The following is a 22243-nucleotide window of genomic DNA, read 5'->3' on the forward strand; positions in this document are numbered from 1 at the left end:
AGAGGCGCTCCACGGGGAGGGACTAATCGCACCGAAGATATGTTGCATGGAGAATGGCGCGTTGCAGCAATTAGGAATGAGGACGGTGGCGCAGTCCATCGCACTCCGCAACAATCTCAGACAGCGGAGACTCACGCCAAGTGGAGCTCGACGATAACTCCTGCCAACTCCTATTGAGCTGGACCTCAAAGCTCACTACAAACAAAAAAAACCCTATTTATCCACCCTAAATCCTAACTCAAATTTCACTCTTCACTTTTTCACCACTACATCTGTGCTGTTCATCTTCTCCACTCTTTTACTACAGTTGCATTACTAACCCTCCCTCACACGCCATCTCCGTCGCCATCAACAACGCTGCTCAGCGCTGTCTCCGCCGCTTCATGCACATCACGACATTGTTGCCCAAACACGCGAGCACGCCGTCATCGCCCAGACTCGCAATCATGCTGTCATCGCCCAGACCCGCGAGCACGCCGTCATTGTCAACGATGCAAGTCAGCATTGCCGCCGCTACATCTAACGCACGTCAATGTCGCCGCACGGGCTCCTCCTCACCTGAAACCCGCGACGTCGTGCCGCCGCCTCCATTTTTCCATCGGGCCGCATCTCCACCTCCACGCCATGCCATCGCATCTACTCCTCGCCCGTCTCCACCGCCCAGCGCGTCCTCCTTCAACTCCGTCACGCCGTCGAACTGTATCACTACAAAGGTTAGTAGATGTTCCTTTTTCGGTTCACTGGATGTTTCTTTCCTATTCCGAGGTTCGAAAACTAGGTAGAATGCTTCATATGAGGGGTTTTTATTATTTGAGATTGGATGTTTATTATTCGAGATTAGATGTTTATTCAAAAGTGGATGTTTCTTTTATTAAGATTGGATGTTTCTTTTCCCTGCATCGGCGACATAAACTACGTTCTGTGCGGCTCAATGTGATGGCAGCAAGGCGGCAGTCTGTGCGGCGAGAATGGTGGCGCACTGCAGCAGTGACGTGAAATGCATGACGGACCACAGGCACAACTCGTGTGAGAATTTCCTCTACTAGTGAGAACGGCGGTGCACCACAGAAGCAGCGACACAATCGTCTGTGCGGCAAGAACAGTGGTGCACTGCAACGATAGCAAAGCCACAGTATGCACGAGGGAGAAGTGTTTAGAGTGCACTTAATTTATCAAATTCTTATTATTCAAAAATGTTATTAATGCCAATTAATCAGATTTTGATTTTGAAAAATAATATAATATTAATAAATATTAAATGAAATTATTTAAAATTGATTGATTTAGGTATTAGTCTTTTTTTATGATATATAATATAACAAAAAATGATATTTGTATATTAAAAATAGCCACTAAAATTAGTTATTATGAATTTATGTATAAATATATATATATATATATATAATTTAACTTTTTTAATGTATATTATTTTATATTAATGACTAATTTTAATTTAATGACTAATTTTAGTGTACACATAATATAATTGATAATATAGATATCTAGCTAGTGTATGTGAAAATAGTGTGAGCTAGCATGTACAAAGAGGGAACGTAAGTGAAGATAGTCAAGTCATCAGCTGGAAATATTTTCATTAAATTAGATCCAAGTTGTCGTCCCTGACGAAAAAACATGGAATGAAAGATGCAAGTATGCAACTGATTATTAGAATATACTATAGAAAAAATTTTCAAATGTGCATTGAAAATTCTTCAGAATATAGTAATAGAATTGGAGTGTGTGCATTGAGTTGGGCAGCTGGACTACAATGTCTAAAGATGAACAGTTTCATAATTAAATATGCACCTTTAATTTGTCGTGAAGCACATGCCTTTGATTTTTCCTAAAATTCTAAACATCAACTTTTATTTTCAATCACTACTATTAGAGTTTAAGTGAATTTTATGGTGTTTTTCGTTGTGGTGCTTAAATTGTCTAACTTATTTTTATAAATAAAAAATAAAATATATAAAATAAAAATAAAATATTTAAAATTTATTAAATATTATTTTTTTATTTTTTTAATAAATTAGACACCATAATATTCACCTAGAATTTATCATACTTTACTAACAACCCATAAGTTTGATTTTGACATAAGATACAGTTATAAAATTAGATTTATGTGTTTGAATAATTTTTTAAATAATATTTAAAAAATAATTATTTTTATTAATATGACAACTAAATATTTGTATAAAATTATTTTATATTAAAATATATAAAAATTAAATTCAAAGTATATTTAGTTTTAGAAAGGACAAAATACTTGTTTTGTTTGTGTTAATAATTGGGTTAAATATGAATTTTATCTCTAATATTTATAATCTATTTTTTAAATATTTTATTATCTTATTTAGTCTGTTATTTAAAATTAATTTTGTTTCTTAAAAAAATATTATTTTTCTATAATCATTCTTTTAAATATCAATGATAATCATAATGAGAAGTACTAAAAGGCTAGCAATTTTTATATTTTATAATCATCAATTGGTTATTAATAATGAGAGCATTCACTTTTTATTTAATGATTAAGTGCTGATCACAAAACACAAAAGTTGCTGGCCTCTAGACTTTTCCAATCATAATTATAGTAGTTATAGTAGTTGTTGTTATTTTTTTTGATATTATAGTTGTTGTTATGTTTGAGAGTAAAAATGGTAAAAGAAATAAAAAATAATAATAAATAATAAGGGATTTAAAAAATAATTTAATCATAAAAACAAAATTAAATTTTAACTAAAATGTTATATAAGTAGAAAAACAATATTTTATCCGTGTTAAAAAATATAAATATAGATCAATCATATTAAATATATACTAATTGAAATTAATTATCTAAATTAATTATTAATATAAAATATATATTAAAATATAAATATATATTAAAAATAAATTAAATAATATATATATTTATTATTAGTGACCGATTTGAGTAATTAATTTTAAGGTTAAAAAACACGTTTTAACATAGATAATAGTAATTTATAACAATCTGTTTTAGATTAGAAGTAGTGATAAATTAAACAATGGTTTAAGCATCATTTCATGGAAGGTGGAAGATACACGTGATTGGACTTTGAAGGGATTGATTTTCATTTATTGATGAGTACTATATATTATTATAGCCAGTAATATATTTATGAGTTCTTCAATTCGCAGCGCAACACATGCTTCGTTCCACACCCACCACCCAGCTCATCAAAATCAAATCCATATTTCACCTTCTACCTTCAGGCTTCACCTAAAAATGCATTAACTCGTATACTATTCTATATGTATCTAGCTGTATGATTGAAGAGAGAAAAATAGAGAGTGACATTATTCCACTTAATTAATTTGATTTGAGAAGATATCATAGTGCAAAATAAAGGGGCTAGCGGTCAATGCCACCCAAAAAGCAAAAGCAAAGAAATAAAAAAAAAAAAAGGGAACAATGACACTACAATGAGAGGCTCCCAAATGCCAATATCAATATAATAAAAATATTATGTGTATAAAAAATAAACCATCAAATTGGTTATTGTATATATAAAATTGTGATTAAGTGTTTAGTTTTGTATGTACCTACTATTTTAATTAAATAACGTTTACCCATAGACTTATAGACTTGAATGAATGATAGATTAATAATTTAATAGTAAATTATTTCTTTATATAATGTGATGCATATCTGAAGTAAATCACCACCTGCATCAGCAACAAAATTGATTAATCGACTATGAACATCTGTCATTTTCACTAATAAATATTAGATCATTGACCGAATATACTTGAAAATAAATTAACAAAAAAAGATTGTAAACAAATACTCTAAAGTTACTAATACTTTTAGAACATATAAAAGTAAAATATTGTTAATGTTTTATATTAAAAAAGTTTCAATGAAAATATGTTATTTTGTAAAAACTTGGAAAAAAAAAAGATTGATAGGCTCAGATACCAAACAAACATAAAGCTTGATAATTTAAAGTGGCATGAAGTATATTGAAGTCTTCACTTGAGTGATTGAGTTTGAGGTCATCACTCTCAACCAACATAAGAGAAGAGACATAACACAAGAACCAACCACAGAAACACTCAGTGTGGTGGTCACTACTACTCAAGAGCTCACCTGAGACTTTGATTTCTTCTCACAAAACAGGTTCTTAGTCTATATCCATTAGTAGTCTCACTATGTTGTCCATTTCTTTTTCTTTGATTTTTAATGATATTGTCTTGTAATTTCTTTTTATAATTTAGAACTGATGATTAGTAACTTGCTGCATAATTAGTTCCTTCAAAATGCATTAATTACTTTTCAATTTGTTGTTCTTAATTATATTGAGATCTAATGCAAGATCTCCTCAATGTTTTTTCTTTTCTTTTTTTCCATATCAAGTAATTTCCTTTCTGATATGTTATGTTCACCACACACATAAAGGCTCTGTTTGGTTAAATGGTCTACTAAAGTTTATTAATAGATCAATTATCAACTGATATATTTTTTCCTCACCTTTTTATTTTTTCTTTGCTTTATTTTCCTTCTTTTTTTCTTCATGTCTTCTATAGTATACCAATAAGTCAGACTCAGTGCTACTGCTGAATATATAATGCCCTTGAAAGTTTGTTCCTTGTGGGGTAAATGTTTCTGCCATAATTGAATATCTTTAATCTAACTTTTGTCCGTGATGTAACAGCCCATTTTATTTGGTGTGACAGTGTTTGTATTTGTATATATTAAATAAGTGATTTTAAAAGGTGAACATTATTGGATATATATAACACAAAGTCTTGACTCCATTTATTATAATCCAGATATTTATATATATTCATATCACTCATTTAAGCTGTGTTTAACTAGCCAATATTTTAGGATAAAAATATTGAAATAAAAATAAGATATTTATTTCATTTTTTGTTTTTACTATTTTTAATTTTTAATGGATTGAAAATTAAGTAAAATTTACTTATCTTTATACAAGAATATAATACTCTATCTACTTCCATATCTATTTCTTCCTTTAGATAACTTTATATTTCTCAATTAATCATACTAGATGTACATAAAAAAATCAACTATTAAATTAATTATTCATATAAAATATATATTATAATATAAAATATAAATTAAAAATAAATTAAACTACACATATATTAATTATTAATTTAGTGACTAGTTTATGATGTGCCATAATATTTTTGTCTGCTATAAATCTTTATTCTTCATAAAACAAATTTTATACCTAATTTAATCTTTTTAATTTTTTATTTTAAAATATTTATATTGTAAACATAATATTTTTGTGCACATAATATTTAAGTTTTTTATCAAAAATATTATTTATACACTAAAATTAGTCACTTATTTTTAATGTATCTTTTATATTCTAACATATATTTTATACTAATAATTATTTTTAATAGTTGATTTTAGAGTACACATAATATAATAGTTTTTTTTATTCATATAGCTGGCTTCATCTACTGAAATAAAACTGAACTGTCATTCTTGTTGTTTCTATTTTAAAGTGATATTTTTTCTCCACTGCTATAGGGACCATAGAAAGTGAGAAGTTTGGTTAATTGCATCAAGATGGCAACTACTGCTGCTACTGAAACCGGTTCAACATTTCCATTATCCGAAACAGAATATGAGATGGTGAAACATGTAATCGATGTTAGAGTCCTTCAAGACTTGAAGCTATCAGAGTGCAGCATCTACAATGTCCCTTGCAACCTTAGGAAGGTGAATCCAGAAGCTTACACCCCTGAAATGATTTCCATTGGTCCCATCCACTTCAACAAAGGAAAACTGAAGCCAATGCAAGAGCACAAGCAGAGGTACTTCCACTTCTTCTGGCACCGCGTCTCCAACGAACAAGCCATGAAGAAATACAAAGAGTTTCTCGAAAGCAATGAAGAAACCATCCGCCAGCGCTACGCGCACAAGTTCCCGGAGATCAGCAAGGAGATGTTCGTGGACATGATGCTTCTAGATGCGGTGTTCATAATGGAGTTGCTTCTGAGGAACAGTTGTTGGAAGCTGGATAGATCGAAACACGAGAGAGAGTACCGTGCAACGAAATCATTCAAGAGCGATCACAGTGATGATTACATTGTGACACAGTCTTGGGTTAACAGGAACATAACAAGGGACTTGATTCTTCTTGAGAATCAGATTCCGTTCTTTGTAGTTAACAAACTGTATGATGATGTTGTTGTCCCTAATGATAGGAACAGAGAAATCATAGAGCACTATAGTTGCTTTGTGGAACTTGCTATTCATTACTTTGCTTTCTATGATACTCAGATGTCTTCTTGTGAAGAGACCAAGAGGTTATTGGAGAGGAATCAATCTAAGAAGAAAAAGGATAACTCCAATGGATCCTTTCTTGGTTCTAGAAATAAGGCTAATACTAAGTCCATGGACAGAGACAATGGTTACAGCAACCCCAAGCACTTCACTGATTTGATCAGGTACGTTTTCTTCATAACTAGTTCAGAATAGTTTAACCGTTAAATGGAGAAATGCATTATCTGTCAAGTATGGAAAAGCTTTGTCAAAATTATTACATCTCCAAAAAATAAAATTATAGGTTAAGTGTATATTAAAATTAATTACTAAAATTAGTTATTGTTATAAAATATACATTAAAAATTTAAAATATAACATATATATTTATACACAGATATATGGTGAATGATTTTGGTAATTAATTTTAATATATAGATAATATTTTTGTTTATCATGGGGCTCACGCTTTAGGAAGTTGGAACATGTATAATTTATAAACACTACAGTACACACTAAATTTTTAATGAAAAAACATCTTTAAAGATATGTATGTAGGGAAGAATTTCAAGTGTATTAAATATACTGGTGTTTTAATAATTTTAATTGTCGATCTCAATTATAAAAAATATATAATATATATTAATTAAAATTAACAGATATAATTATTGAAATACCGGTATTTTAGGTATATTTAAAAATTTTGTATGTATGTTGTTTTTTTTAGCAAATTTGCTATGTATATACCGTAAATAATCAATAACTAAAATAATCAAATATGTTAGTAAAATAATTAAATTTGTTATAGACCAATAACCAAATTTATTTACAGTAATATAATACAATTTTTTTATGAAATACTAAATATTTTTATATGCAGCGATTGATTGGTAATTAATTTTTTATGTACACTTAACATAACTAATTTTAAGGTATATTAAAAAAAATTGTACTAAGTATACATCAAAATCAATTATTAGTATAGAATATATATTAAAATAATATATATTAAAAATAAGTTAAATTAAATATATTTATACACAAATAATGGTGACTGATTTGGTGATTTTGTTTTTACAAATAATATTTTTATTAAAAAATAATAGGAGATGTATATCTGCTTATATATAAGTAAAATGATTTTATTTTGGACGAAATTTTTCTAATTTTTTATTTATTGGAAAGGTAATTTCTCTAAAGTTGAGGGACGATGTATTTTTGTAGCAAGGTGATTGAACAATAAAAATTTATCATCAGGTACTTCTATCTTCCGGACAACAAAATTGGAGAGAGTGGTTGCCCAGACAGTGTTCTAAGAACAGCAACAAAGCTCCAAGACTCTGGGATAACCTTCGAGAAAGTTCTCAACAGAAGGTTGCTACACATAACCTTCGAGAAGAAACCAATCCTGAGTTCATTCCTCTGCCTTGGTTGCTTACCGTACATGAATCACGTGAAGGCACGCTTTCGGATACCGCAGTTGAAGGTTGACCACACAACAGAATGCATCCTTCGGAACCTGATCGCGTTCGAGCAGTGCCACTACCCTGAAGAGCCGTACATATGCAACTACGTGTCACTCATTGATTCGCTGATCCACACGCAGGTGGACGTGGAGTTGCTGGTTGAGAAGGAAGTGATCGTGCACGAGCTTGGGAGCGACAAGGAAGTTGCGACTCTTGTGAATGGTCTGTGCAGGCATGTTGTGGCCAACACGACATGTTACTATGGTGTCATAAATGATCTGAACAAGCATTATCAGAACGCTTGGAACCGTACAATGGCTGCCTTGTGGTTGGTGTATTTTAGAGATCCATGGAGAGCAAGCTCCACCGTCGTTGGGATTGCTGTCCTTGTTTTTGCTGTCTTCAACTTCCTCCGTGTTCTTAATTATTTCGTTAAGAGTGATGGTAAGTAATAATGAACAAAATTTATTATTTTTAGTTGGTTAATTTTAAATTTTAATAATATAAAAATAAGGCCTTGTTCTAAAATGTAGATTAATATCGATAAAAAAATAGTGTTGGCTTTTTAACATTTTTCTTTTGTTAACGAAGACTTAGTTTGGATTATATATTATAGAGAGATAATAATGTGACTATTGTGTTTGGAAAGTATAGAAGTAGAATTATCTTTAGAATTGAATTTTTTTTTTTTTACTTTAAAACATAAAAAATACATAAATTTAAACTCTTTTGAGAATTTTAATTCTTATTTTCAAGACAAAAATAAATCAAATCAAATAGGTCTACTGATTTTGTAAATCCAACTTAATAAAATTTGTATTTGAAGTTAAAATATCTAAATTCACCTTAACATAATTTGATTTTTCAAATATATCCATTTCTTTTTTTTTTCTTTTTCTCATCCGATCCCTCTTATTGAGGCTAGAGGGCAACATAGTAGTATTATATATATTTCAACCATTTCTTTTTCATTTAATTGTTTTGTTTCAAATTTAAGAATTGGTGTGAGAATTTTCTCTAGAATTCAATTCAATTCCATCTTATTAAAGCTTTCAAAGGCACTCTATATGTTCTATTTTTGTACAACCATCTATATGTACATAAAAAATCAATCAATAAATCAGTTATTTATATAAAATACATGTTAAAATATAAAATATATATTAAAAATAAATTAATAACATACTTAGTTAATTTCTTATATATGTGCACATACTATATTTTTTATTGTTCTGCATATCTCTTTCTATATATTTTTTATTTTTGATATTAGAAATTACTAATAAAAAACGAGAGAAGATAAAAAGAAAACAGTATACATAAAAAATGCTAGTTATTTTATTATGCGTATGTCCTGAATTGTAATATAACCATGTTGTCTAGTTGAAAATTTTTAGATATTTAGAGAGAAATTAGTGCTCTTATTTTAATAATCCATTAATTGTCTTTTACGTTAACATTATAGATCTATTATTATTTTTACTTTAAATTTAAAAATATTAATAAAATAAAAACTAATTTCAAACTAACTCACATTGCTGAGATGAAACAACAAAACAAGTGTGGGTTTATTTGATCTTGAAACACACAAGAACATATACACATATGGATTATTATATTTTGCATCTCTATGAATGTTAGTTACTTAGTTATATATATTGGCAAAAAAACTTTTAAGTATGCCAGAAAAGAAACTTGAATTTGACGTACAAAATTGATCGTTTAAAAGTAGTTATAAAATATTATGTTTTTAAAGTTGGTGATTACGTCATCTTTATGTGGTGATGCATGATAGCTTAAAAATGATAAATAATTTAATATATTTATTAAAAATTATTTAATATAATATGTATTTATATTTTAACTATTATTTATATAAAAATATTGATATGAGTAATCACGTTAAAATTTATGTGAAATTGAATAAGTTTGCAATGTAAAATAATAGATGTAAACAGTGCTTGAAATTGGATCGAATCAGATCAGATTTTTTTTAAAAGATTATTCAATTCAAACTGCATCGCAAGTAAAATTAGTGTTCGAATCGGATGAATTTTTGACTCAAAATTGATCCAAACCGCACCACAAACACTCCTACTAAGCACATCTCACTAGCTTGCTCCCAACACATTATATTAATCTCAAATATAGCACATTATTCTTATAAGATAATCGATTCATGCCCTGACACATTTTTAGTCAAGTGAAATTCATGTATGATATATGTAAGGCTGCACATGGATAGGATAATATTCGCATATCTGTGGTAATTATTTGCATTCAATCCAAATTTTGTGGATATTATCTGATCCGCAGAGCCATCGGATCAGATCGGATTGGATCTGCACTGTGGTAGGATCAGATTGTGGATTTGGCAGTGATATCTGCGGATCCGATCAGTAAATCCGCATATCCGCACATCACATATAGATAGCATAGTTTGAGAAAGTAAACCCTAATGTGACATGAATTTTAGTGTGTTATTTTATAAATTTTATGATATTTTATTTTTAATTTTTTATGTTGTACTTCAACTTAGAATAATTAAACTTAAATTTTGTGTTATTATTTTGTTTTTGTTATTCAAGAGAATTATTATTGCTAATATTTTAGGAGTAAATAGTTTTTTTGAATTATGCGGATATATCCGATATCCAATCCGATTCGATCCGCAAGTATGCGGATGCGGATCGGATCGGATCCGGCCTAAAAAAATGCGGATATCGTATCCGATTCGATCCGTGTGCAGCCATATATGCCACCAACAGTTGGTAAACGATATAGAGAACACTAGTTTTTTTTCGTATAAAAAATTTTATTGATAGTTATAAAATTAACTCAATTTTTTTTTAAATAATTAAATTTTAATTTTAATTATTAATTACAATATTAGTATTTTTTTAAATTATATACAATAAATATTTGAAGAAAAAAGATAAAAATATAAATTAAAAAGATAAACAGTAAAAATTTAAAATTAAATAAAAAATAAAAATATAGGTATAATGGAATATTTTTTAATTATATTTAATATATTTTTATAATTTTATGAATTTATTTGAATTATATTATTTTATTAATTTTATTTTTTATAGAATAGGAAGGTAGAGAAAAATAGAGAATGAGAGAAAAAAGAGAGAGAAGAATAAAGAAAAAGGAGAGAGGGAGTTTATTAATTTTGGAAGAAAAAATTTATTTTAGTTGTAATGAAAAATATTTCGTGACATATTTTGGTTTAATTTGTCAAATTAGTAATATAAAATATATATTATAAGTTATATATATAGTAGGAAGAGGAGAGAAAAATAGATAAGGAGAGAGAGATAGATGAAAAGATGGATGAAGAGAATTTATTAATTTTGAAATAAAATATTTCATCTCAATTTTAATGAAAGAATGTCATTGAATACACAACATTTTGGTTGTTAAATTAGTAATATATATAATAATATAGTTAGTTATATTTCAATTTTAATTATAATTATAATTATAATTAAAAAATATCATGTTGCACATTTTGATTGTAAAATTTGTAATTAGTCATTGATAATGATATAGAAAATAAATAGAGTAGGTGAAAGAATGAGAGAGTTAGAGAAAGTTGTGATATATTTTAATTGTTAAATTAGTAATATAATATAGCTATATTTCAATTTTAATTTTAATTACAATTAAAGAATGTCATATTGTACATTTTAATTATTAAATTTATAATTAGTCATTGATAATGATATATAAGAGAGAGAGAGATAGATAAAGTGAAAAAATGAGAAAGATATAAAAAAGAGGAGAGAGGAGAAGAGAACTCTTTAATTTTAGATAAAAAATTTTGATTTTAATTATAAAAAAAGAGTGACATGTGACATATTTTAATTATAAAATTAATAATATATAATAAATAATAAATTCATAATCAAGTATGTCCTTTTTTTAAATTAAAAAAATAAACGAGGTTGTTAACTATTGACTAAAAAAAATAATCATTAGTCATATAAGATTTTTTCATTGTCTAATTGATTGTGATACTCTTTGAATATTAATATTAATGCTGTAGCAGTATAAAATAATATTTTATATTAACTAAATTATTTTAGCTAACAACAATGCCAGAGAACCAACTTTATATAAGTCAAGAATCAGTCAACTGGTAAACTAGAGGCACCGGTGACTTTAACCGGATATTGCTACTGATAGGCATACGGATGTTTATTTTTTTTGTAAATTGGATGATTTTGGATATGATTTCTATGTTTCATGTGTTACGCATTAATAAAACATAATTAATTATATGGAACCAATTAATGAATGATCAAAGCATTTGTTCCGTGATTCTCTCCTAACACTAGCATATTTTCTCTCATATTTTAAACGTGGTCAACAATAATTTAACAAACAAATTAAATTATAAATTAATAAAATTAATTATAATTAATTATGTTGTTCCATTCTTAATTAATTATTAGTTAGTTCCATATACTTTTCCTTTAGCTAATCATAATAATATATACAAAGATAAAGTGACGTGAAGTTCCTATCATGCATGCAAATATATAAAATAAGCCATCAAGGTCCCGTGCTTCGCTTTGCTTTGCTTTTGATTTTTGAAGGGTGATTTTCATTATTGAAGCACTAACATTAACTTTACAGATATATGTTATGTCACCGGGCCACGAAAAAACCTACAATTTTATGACGAAGGTAGAAGAACATTTCGAACCAAAAGGAAAGGGAAAAAAAGTAGATGAATACTGCCACGGAATAAGGTTTTTTTTTTTAACGGTATTTTTTGGTCTAGTAAGTTAAAAATTAATTTGATGTGAATCGAAATTTTATTTAAGAATGTATCATTGGCTAATAAATTATTATATATATAAAATAAAATTTAAATTCTTAATATTTATTTAAATAAATTAATAAATTAACTATTAAGCTAACTCAAATTGATTAAATAAAAAATCTATATTAAATGATTTAACGATGTATTATCTAGCTAGATATGATGAAACTTGCTAACGGAGATTAATACATGCAGTTCAATGTAGAATATTTGTTAAAATTATTATTTAAAATTTTAATATATTCATTATGTATTTGTTAAAAAATAAAAAAAATAACGTTCTCATAGTAGACATCCTAAATACAAGTATAGGAGGATTTAAAATAAAGATTTTTTTGGTATCTCACAATATTTTTTAGTTCGATAGGTCAAAAATTAATATATCACAAATCTAAATTTTATTTAATAATTTGTTAATGATAAATGAGTTAATATATATATAAAATAATATTTAAACTTCTAATATTTATTTAAGCGGACAAGTGAATCGATTAGCTATTTGATCAACTCAAATTAGTGTAAAATAAAGATAATAATCTTGTGGTGACAAATATATTTCCATCACCTGGATGGAGACGGAAAATAAATAATAAAAAAGAAAAAAGAGTGACATATGTTCATTAATAATTTTTTTTATCGTCTAGTTTGACAAACTAAATTAATACGCTGTAAAGTTAAATTTTATTTAAGAGTTTATTGTTAGTTAATAAATTATTATATATACAAAATAAAAATTAAATCTCTAATACTTATTATGAACAAAAATGCTAATTACTCGATCAACTAGATATACTTAGTACTTACATTAATAATTAAGGGTAGTGAAGAGTAAAAATTTATACTATAAAAAAAATGTTGAATATGATCGGATTTATCGTCGCACATTAATATCGACTTTACTGACAATTTAGGTGTCAAATTCGTCAAGCCAAACTGTTATCGGCAAATTTTTTCTGACGATAAATTTGTCGATAATAATTGAAGGAAAAACGAAAAAAATAGATGCGAATGAAATTTAGTGTGGGATTTACCAATAGAATTTTTCGTCGGTAAACTCAATTAATGGAACACTGCGTTTTGGTGATCCGCAATACAAATCTGACGATAAACTTGCCCTAAATTCAAAACGTAAACCTCCCCTTTCATTTTTGAAACACACACACACACACTCTTTCTCTCTTTTCCTCTCTCTTTCTCTCTACCTCTGACAGCCCTTCTGCCCACTCTCTGCTAGCATCGGCTACCTGCATTCTTTTCCAAAAATTTCATGAACTCGTCGTGATCCTGTTTTGTTGCCTGAAATGGAGCTTCTTCTTCTGTCTCTGTCGCTGCTGCTGCACCTTCTGTCGCCAGAGCTGCGTCTCTTCTCCTTCTTTCAGGTAGGTTGTCCTCATTCCTCTCCCTATTCCATTCTCGTTTTTACTTCATTTTCAATAAAAAGAATCCTAACCCCTTTTTAAACCCTTACTCTAATCCCGTTTTTACTTTTTTCAGTTAATTCTGTTTTATTAATGTATGTTTATGTTTCTTTATTGCTATCATAATAAATTTTATTTTAATGTTTTTATTCATTGACCTAAAATTATTTTAAATAAGTTGTTGTGTGTTGTGATTTTTTAGGCAACTTATCATTTTAATATTCATGTTGCTATTGAGTTATTTTAAACAGGATAATTTCTTGTCATTTTTGTTAAATATTTGCTTATTAGATTATTCTAATTTAATTTTGTTTTAAGTTATTTTGGTCTGTTTCTAAATATGATATAGGTATTATCGAATTAAATATTGAACCATATATTGAAGATGAGGGTACTGATGAGTTATGATACGTTCAGATAAACGGTATGTAATAATATTGAATATGTTAATTTTTTTAGTTTAATTGACAATTAAAATTTTGGATATGAAAAAATATATGAATAATTTTTTGTTGCTATTGAATTATATGTCATTTATGTGAAAAAAGTTGAATTGATATTATTTTACTGACAAAATTAAATAAATTGTTGATAATTTATTTCTATTCATACTGTTTTAGAAAATGTTCAGGTTACTTTAATTTAGAATTTAAGAAATAAAAATTCACCTAATTTAGACAAATAAATTGAATGAATTGAAAAATGTGAGCTTGCTATTTTCTTTTTTTTTTTAATGACATAAGTTAATGTTGTTGCTATAGTAATTAACATTGAACATCAATTTATTCTACATTTGCATGTGGTTACCATTAGATCTTGAAACACTACTTGATTAGTGACTCTCTCATTTTCAAAAGAGCAATTGTCTATGAGTAATTATTACAAAGTTAGTAAATTAGATATACGACAAATTAAATCAAAAAATATATATTCATGATACTTTATTTTAACCCTTCTACATATAATTCATACTATTACTTAATAGAGAGTGAGCTAATGAGAGAAATAAAGCTTTGTTTGGTTGAAAATAAATAAAATGAAAGTTCTGTCTTTTTTTTTTTATATTAGAATACAAATGGAATTTAGTACTGTTATTTGTGTGTTAAGACTGTAAAAAAAATGTTACCATCTAACGAAGTGTTATCATTCAATTCTTTTAAAAAAAGAAATTAAAATTTAAGTTTATCGTCGGATTTATCAAAGGATTAATCCAACACTGATAAGTTCAAAAATTTTGCCAAATAAAAATTTATATATGCCACTAAATTTATTGGTAATTAACAATAAACAAAAAATTTCCTAATAAATAATTACCAAAAAAATTTATAATATCAAATTTATTTTGTCACTAAATCTAATAATAAACATATTACCATTAGATTTTTTTAATAAATTTGCCAATAAATCTAGGTGATTTCTTCCAAACCCATGTCAATTTTGTGGGTAAATTACCCTTGCATGTGTCATCATCTCAGTCATTGATCAAAAAAATTTTTAACTTTTCATTAATTCATTCAATAAATGTGTTCACACTACATTGTATTTTATATTATTTACATTATACCACAGAATTGTATTTATACTGTAATATAAATGGGTGTAATGTGTAAATAGTTGATTTTACAAATCCCTCCCCAAATACCATACAAATCACAACCTTCCCCAAATACCATTTCAATGTCTACAGCTTTTTCTTCTACCTCTCAAAAGACACTTCAAAGGCATTGCTTCTTCTACCCTTCTACTAACTCACTGCTTCTTCTTCTCTATCCTTCCTGTAGGTGTTGGGTGTGATTTTTCCGACGACCCACTCGCAAAACCTTCCTCAAATACCCCTGTAATGTCCACTACTTCTTTTTCTACTACCTCACTGCTTCTTCTACCCTTCCTATAGGTGATGGGTTTTATATTTCCTGTGACCCACTCGTAAAACCTTCCCCAAATATCCTGTAATATCCACAGCTTCCTCTTCTACCTCATTGCTCCTCCAACCGTTCTTGTAGGTGATGCGTTTGATTTTTCTGGCGACCCACTCGCAAACCTTTCCCGAAATACCGTTGTAAAGTCCACAACCTCTTCTTCTACCTTATTCCTCTGATTTCTTCGGTGACTCATCGTCAATGATAGATTTTTTTGAATCCCATCGAAGACCATGCCTACTGCTTCTTCGTTTAGGGTTACGCGGGTGTCCTTTTTTGTGACTCACAGGCAGAGTGAAGTATTTCTAAAACTATCGAAGAACGTAACTCATCCTTTTGCCGGGAACGGTTCTGGTGACCCACGTGCAAAACCCTCTCGAAAAACCATTGTAAGGCCTACTGCTTCTTCTTCTTCTAGCTAATTCGTTTGTTTTTGTTGTCGATTTTCACAACCAATTTTGCATGATTTGTTCTGTTATTCACTTTCTTTAATTACCGTTGATCGAAGCAGATTGTTTCAATTTTGAATGCAATAGTTGATAATAGTTGTTTATGGTGGTGTTAAATGTTAATCAAATTGATGGCCAGTACTGCATGCTCCTCAAACACGAGACGAGGCAGAGGCGAAGCCGGCGGACAACAGGAACTGATAGCTGGATATGCAAGTTCAAGTTTGCTGCAACCTGGGGATGTAAAAGATGGTGTGGCCCCAAAATGCTTCTGCGAAAAATATGCCATCTATTACATGTCGAAGACAGACACCAACCCAAATAGGCTATTTTTTGGATGCCCATTATTAAAGGTGAGCACACAATTATTCATGTATGATCACTAAGTTTATGCTAAAATTGGGTAATTTTTAAATTTTTGGAATGGAGGTTTGGAATATAGATTTTGGTTATTTTTCCTAGCTCAAGTTGTTGTGGATATGATTTTGAATTGTTTGGAATGACATGCCTATTGGTTATGAAAATGATTTGATTTTGTAAGCGATTTGCTGTTAAATTGGGTTGATATTGTATATGATTTGACATTGGTGCTGGTTAATTTTGAAGAATGATTGAGAACTGGAAAAAAGTTGATTTATTGAAAATAGATCTACCTAGATTAAAAATATTGATTGTGACATGAATTGACATGGAACCTGATCTGATATAAAAAATGGCTTAAAAATTTAAAAGAATTTTTTAGATTTAGCCTTTAGGGATTAATTACAGTGACATATATGGATTAGATTGAATTGGAGTGTTTTGTACCACCATACATTCATTGTGTTCTATTTGATTTAGGTGACAGAAGGACATTGCAAATTCTTTCTTTGGGTTGATGACCACATCGTAAGGGTCAGAGTGGGGGAGGCTACAAGGGGATCAGGTGATGGGAAGCAGAATCATGTTGAAGAATATTTGGGAATGGATAACTTGATAGCCCATGTTGAGGAAATAATAGTAAACCTAGAGAAGCTGCTGAATAAGAAAAGTAAAGAAGCAGAGTTGAGGAAGAAGACTAGAGAAGCAGCTGCAAGAGAGAAGGAGGCTTCTTCAACAAAGTCTAATGATTAGATCAAAATCAGAAATTGAAGCACCTCTATTAGGTTCAGAAACTTAAGAATAATTTTCTTCTTTCTGAATTTTTCTACTAGAATGTAGACACACAATTGCTTGAAGCTTTTAAAGCAAAAATTGTCGATGACATTTATTTGATATAGGCAACATGGTTGGAATTTGATTATGTTTCTAGTTACGTGTTCTTGTTTTACCTATACATACGTATATGTTTTATGGTATATATTTTTGTTAGTTAGTTATTGAAGTTCCATACTAATTTCAATAGCATATAAAGGCTAATATGTTGTACTAAGTCAGTCCGAATACCAGAAAATAACAACTTTTTTTTAGTGACATGAATGCTTAACATTACAGTCATGTTATAATTCAATGTTTGGCAATTCTGTAAGAGTAGGAAGGAGAAGGGCATGACAATATAAATTGATGATTTGGTGACTTCCATGACAAATCATGCAGCCACCACAATAGATAATTGACACGATCTGTTTTTCTTCTTATATACTAGTGTGCAGCATAAATTTTAACAAATGAGAGAATGAAGAAGCTGAAACTCAACTAGAATTTATGTTAGGCTTGGGAAAATTGGTGAATTGCAACTTGTTAGTCAAGTTTAATTGCTTTTCTTTCAGAAATTTTCCTGCATAGGTTTTCAAATTCATAATCCCTTGAACCTAAATAAATCTTAGCACTTCTAGTTTATCTGACCATGATGATTGGCCACTGCTTTGTTCTAATATACATCATTTGTTCAGCAAAAAGTGGATTGCTAATTTTTTTATTAACTCTCAGGTTTTGTAATTTTGATGATTGTTATTATTTCATTGTAGAAAAATTGTCCTAGCAACAAATATCACCGTGAGTAGCATCACCATAGATGATGTTGTGTATGTTATATACTGTGGTAAAGCAAAGGAGACCAGCTATGATGCTTTAAATAAGCTAGCATGTTTGTTACCATCATGGATTTCAAAGGCTTTAGCTCATCAGGTATTGAAGTTGTAGATCATCGTCTTTATCCCCTTGCAGATGATGTTTAATACTCCAAATGAAACATCTGATTTTTTTTTAAACCGGAGCTTGCCATTATTGCTAAATCCTTTATTTGCTAAATTTGTTTGACTTTATTGCCCCCTTCATGCACTTTATTTAGTTCCTCTTACTTTCTAAGTCAAAGTCAAAGAAAGAGTGCTAATGGGTTGATCATTTTAGAGACGTGGCCGTGCAGGTAGAGTGCAACCTGGAGTTTGATATAATTTGTTATAGTTTGTTATAGAGTGCTAATGGCTTATTGCAGGTCTTACCATGTACTGGGTTGATCTGTTTTTCTTCTTATATACTAATATTCAATCAGTGTATGGCTTATTGCAGGTCTTACCATGTACTGGGTTAGGTTGTGCCATCGTCAAAGACAGTAGCGGTGTCTACAATTGTGGTCCTGAAACCTGTGGCCATCATGTAAGTTTGTCTTCTAACTTATTTCAAGTAGTTTATTGAATGCCCATTTATATATCGTCTTTTTTGGTGGAATCGTGTTACATAGGAAAAAATTGGTCGAATTATAGGTCGAACTTTGTATGCATGTGTGGATTCATGGTTATCCCGGTTGAGTTCTGGTTAGGTATTAAGGTGTAACATAGTAGATGGTCAAAGGTGATCGATATTTTATTTTCTCCAATGTTAGTTTAATTAAGTGAATATTTACTCTTTCTGACATACTTGGGATTGGGCTCGATGAACTAACTTGAAAAAACATTTATTTTTTGGTAGTTCAAGTCTCTCTAAAAGTAAAGTGGGCTAGCTATAAAATTGGGCCAGCTATAAAAACAATACATCAGTAGAAAATTCAGCTGAGGATTAATGCAGCAATTGGCTTGAAACCGATTAAGCCCAACTTTTTCCGAAATTTTAAGTCAAACCAAGTTTCTCCAAGTAACTATTTACTCCATTCATGTGTCTATCTACTAATTGCCTTCACTTACCTTGCTCAATCTTTGTTTGAATAGCATGTTTTCCTTGAATACTCGTATAAAATGTTAGTTGATTAGCTGATATTTGTCACATACACAATTAGATAGAATTAGATAGAGTGAAGTTGTTAATTAACCATTTCTCTCAACTTTGGGACTTTCAAACCAATGTAAAACATACACAAGTAAGTTAAACTAAAATCAAACAAACTTAAAAGTAACCAATGCTATAACAATTAACAGGAGATTCTATCACCCAAAAAAAACCATAAAGAACCGAAATCGGAATACTAAACATAGACGTTCAACAAAGTTTCAGAATACATTTAGTCAGAGATGTGGAATCCTTTATGTCACAGTATAGAGATTCCTTGAGGTGTCAGAGGAAAAGAATTATAGAAGGATAAGGTAGATAGGAAGGAATTCGAACGTATAAAGAGAGGAGATGGTTCGAATTATCAAGAGAGGAGGAGTGTTAGTGATTAAATAGAAAGAGATGAGAGGGAGGTAATTTTCAAAAATTAAATCAAAGTTTAAAACAATTAGTTGATTAAAAAGAATTTTGAAAATTGGTTAATAGTTTTCGAAAATAAAAAATGAGAAAGTGGTTAGATGGTTTTGAAAAAGATAAGAAGTAATAAATTTGAAAAGATAAGAAGTTGGAAAGAGATTTTGAAATTAGAATTTTAAAAAGAGAAGATTTGAAAAAGATATGATTTAAAAAGATATGATTGAAAAGATAGGATTGAAAAACAAAATTAAAAAGATTTGATTTTTTTTAAAAAATTAATGACTTGATTAACAAGAAATTTAAAAGATATGATTCCAAAATTCAAATATTGAATCTTTCTTAACAAGAAAGTAACAAACTTAAAATTTTTGAATCAAGATTTTTTAAAGTAGTAAAAGAAAAATGAAAAAGATTTGATTTTTGAAAAAGATATGATTGAAAGGATTTGATTTTGAAAGATATGATTGATAAGAGAAGATATGAAAAAGATAAGATTTTGAAAATTAGTTTTAAAACTTGAAAAATTGAAAACGATTTGAATTGAAAACAAAGTTACCTCCTTGGTGCCATCCTGGCGTTAAACGCCTAGAATGGTATCCATTCTGGCATTTAACACCCAAAACACTACCTTTTTGGGTGTTTAACGCCCAGCCAGGTATCCTGGCTGGCGTTTAAATGCCAGATTTCCTTCCTCACTGGGCGTTTTGAATGCCCAGTTTTTTTCTCTGTGATTCCTCTGCTGAATGTTCTAAATCTTCAATTCTCTGTATTATTGACTTGCAAAAGATATATTTTTTAATTTTTTTCGAATTTTTAATGATGAAAGAGAAAAATAATAAAATGGGACTAAACATGAAAAACTAAGATCAAAACAACTAATGCATGCAAGAACACTTTGAATTTCAAGATGAATATCAAGAACATATTTTTAAAAATTTTAGGAAAAATAAGACATGCAGGACACCAAACTTAGAAATTTTTAATATTTAGACACTAAGAATTAAAAAATGCATATGAAAAACAAGAAAAGACACAAAACAATAAAATTTAAAGATCAAACAAGAAGACTTACCAAGAACAACTTGAAGATCATGAAGAACACAATGCATGAGTTTTCGAAAAAAAGTTTTTAGAAAAATTAAGAATATGCAATTTGACACCAGACTTAAAATTTGACTCTAGACTCAAATAAGAAACATAAAATATTTTTGGTTTTTATGATTTTACTAATTTTTTTGTAATTAATTTTTTTTAAATTAATTTGAAAAAAGAAATATAAGAAATTCAAAAATTTTTAATAAGAATTCTAGGAATCGTGTCAGGTCAGTCTAAAGCTTGATGGCCAGCCAAGCTTCAGCATATCATTATGAAACTCTAGAATTCATTCTTAAAAACTTTGAAGGATTTTTCGAAAACAAAAGGAAAATTTTGAAAGATTTTTTAAAATAAAACGAAAAGAAAGTTACCTAATCTAAGCAACAAGATGAACCGTTAGTTGTCCAAACTCGAACAATTCCCGGCAACGACGCCAAAAACATGATAGGCGAAATTGTTATCACCAGGCACGGCTCCAAGAACTTGGTGCGCAATACCATGATTTACACATTTCTTTACAACTTCGCACAGCTGACCAGCAAGTGCACTGGGTCGTCCAAGTAATAAACCTTACGTGAGTAAGGGTCCATCCCACAGAGATTGTTGGCTTGAAATAAGCTATGGTCATCTTATAGATCTCAGTCAGGCAGATTCAAATGGTTATAGAGTTTCGATCATTAAAAGATAAATAAAACATAAAATAAGATAGAAATACTTATGTAGATCATTGGTGGGAATTTCAGATAAGTGTATGGAGATGCTTTATCCCTTTTGAATCTCTGCTTTCCTACTGCTTTCATCCAATCCTTCATACTTCTTTCCATGGCAAGCTGTATGTTGGGTCTCACTGTTGTCAATGGCTACCTCCCGTCCTCTCAGTGAAAATGGTCCTCTACGGTTTCTACACGGCTAATCAACTGTCGGAATTCTCGTCTTGGATGAAAAATACCAGGCACAACTACCGCATGGCTAATCAGTTGTTGGTTCTCACTTGTGTTGGAATAGGATACCACTATCCTTTTGCGTCTGTCACTACGTCCAACAGTCATGATTTTGAAGCTCGTCACAGTCATCCCATCCCTGATCCTACTCAGAATACCACAGACAAGGTTTAGACTTTTCGGATCTCAAGAATGCTGCTAATTGATTCTAGCCTATACCACGAACATTCTAATCTCGGACTCAGAT

At 29.4% G+C, this 22243-nt stretch overlaps 1 protein-coding gene across 1 annotated transcript; it reads left to right on the forward strand.

Moving 5' to 3' along the window:
- Positions 1–3963: 3963 nt before the first annotated feature.
- LOC130959954 (UPF0481 protein At3g47200-like) lies at positions 3964–8354 on the forward strand. Its single transcript, XM_057885351.1, has 3 exons — positions 3964–4144; positions 5537–6459; positions 7532–8354. The coding sequence occupies exons 2-3, from the start codon at positions 5576–5578 to the stop codon at positions 8190–8192; spliced, it is 1545 nt and encodes a 514-aa protein (XP_057741334.1). The 5' UTR covers positions 3964–4144; positions 5537–5575; the 3' UTR covers positions 8193–8354.
- The last annotated feature ends 13889 nt before the right edge of the window (positions 8355–22243 follow it).

The sequence above is a fragment of the Arachis stenosperma genome, chromosome 2 (genome assembly GCF_014773155.1).
Source record: "Arachis stenosperma cultivar V10309 chromosome 2, arast.V10309.gnm1.PFL2, whole genome shotgun sequence".
Classification (NCBI taxonomy): domain Eukaryota; kingdom Viridiplantae; phylum Streptophyta; class Magnoliopsida; order Fabales; family Fabaceae; genus Arachis; species Arachis stenosperma.

What these genes read in the sequence shown, in the direction of transcription:
- LOC130959954 (XM_057885351.1), top strand. Translation starts at nt 5,576, where the DNA reads ATGGCAACTACTGCTGCTACTGAAACCGGTTCAACATTTCCATTATCC. An exon ending in CACTTCACTGATTTGATCAG is followed by an intron (nt 6,460 to 7,531) that starts GTACGTTTTCTT and finishes ATTTATCATCAG; the next exon opens with GTACTTCTATCTTCCGGACA.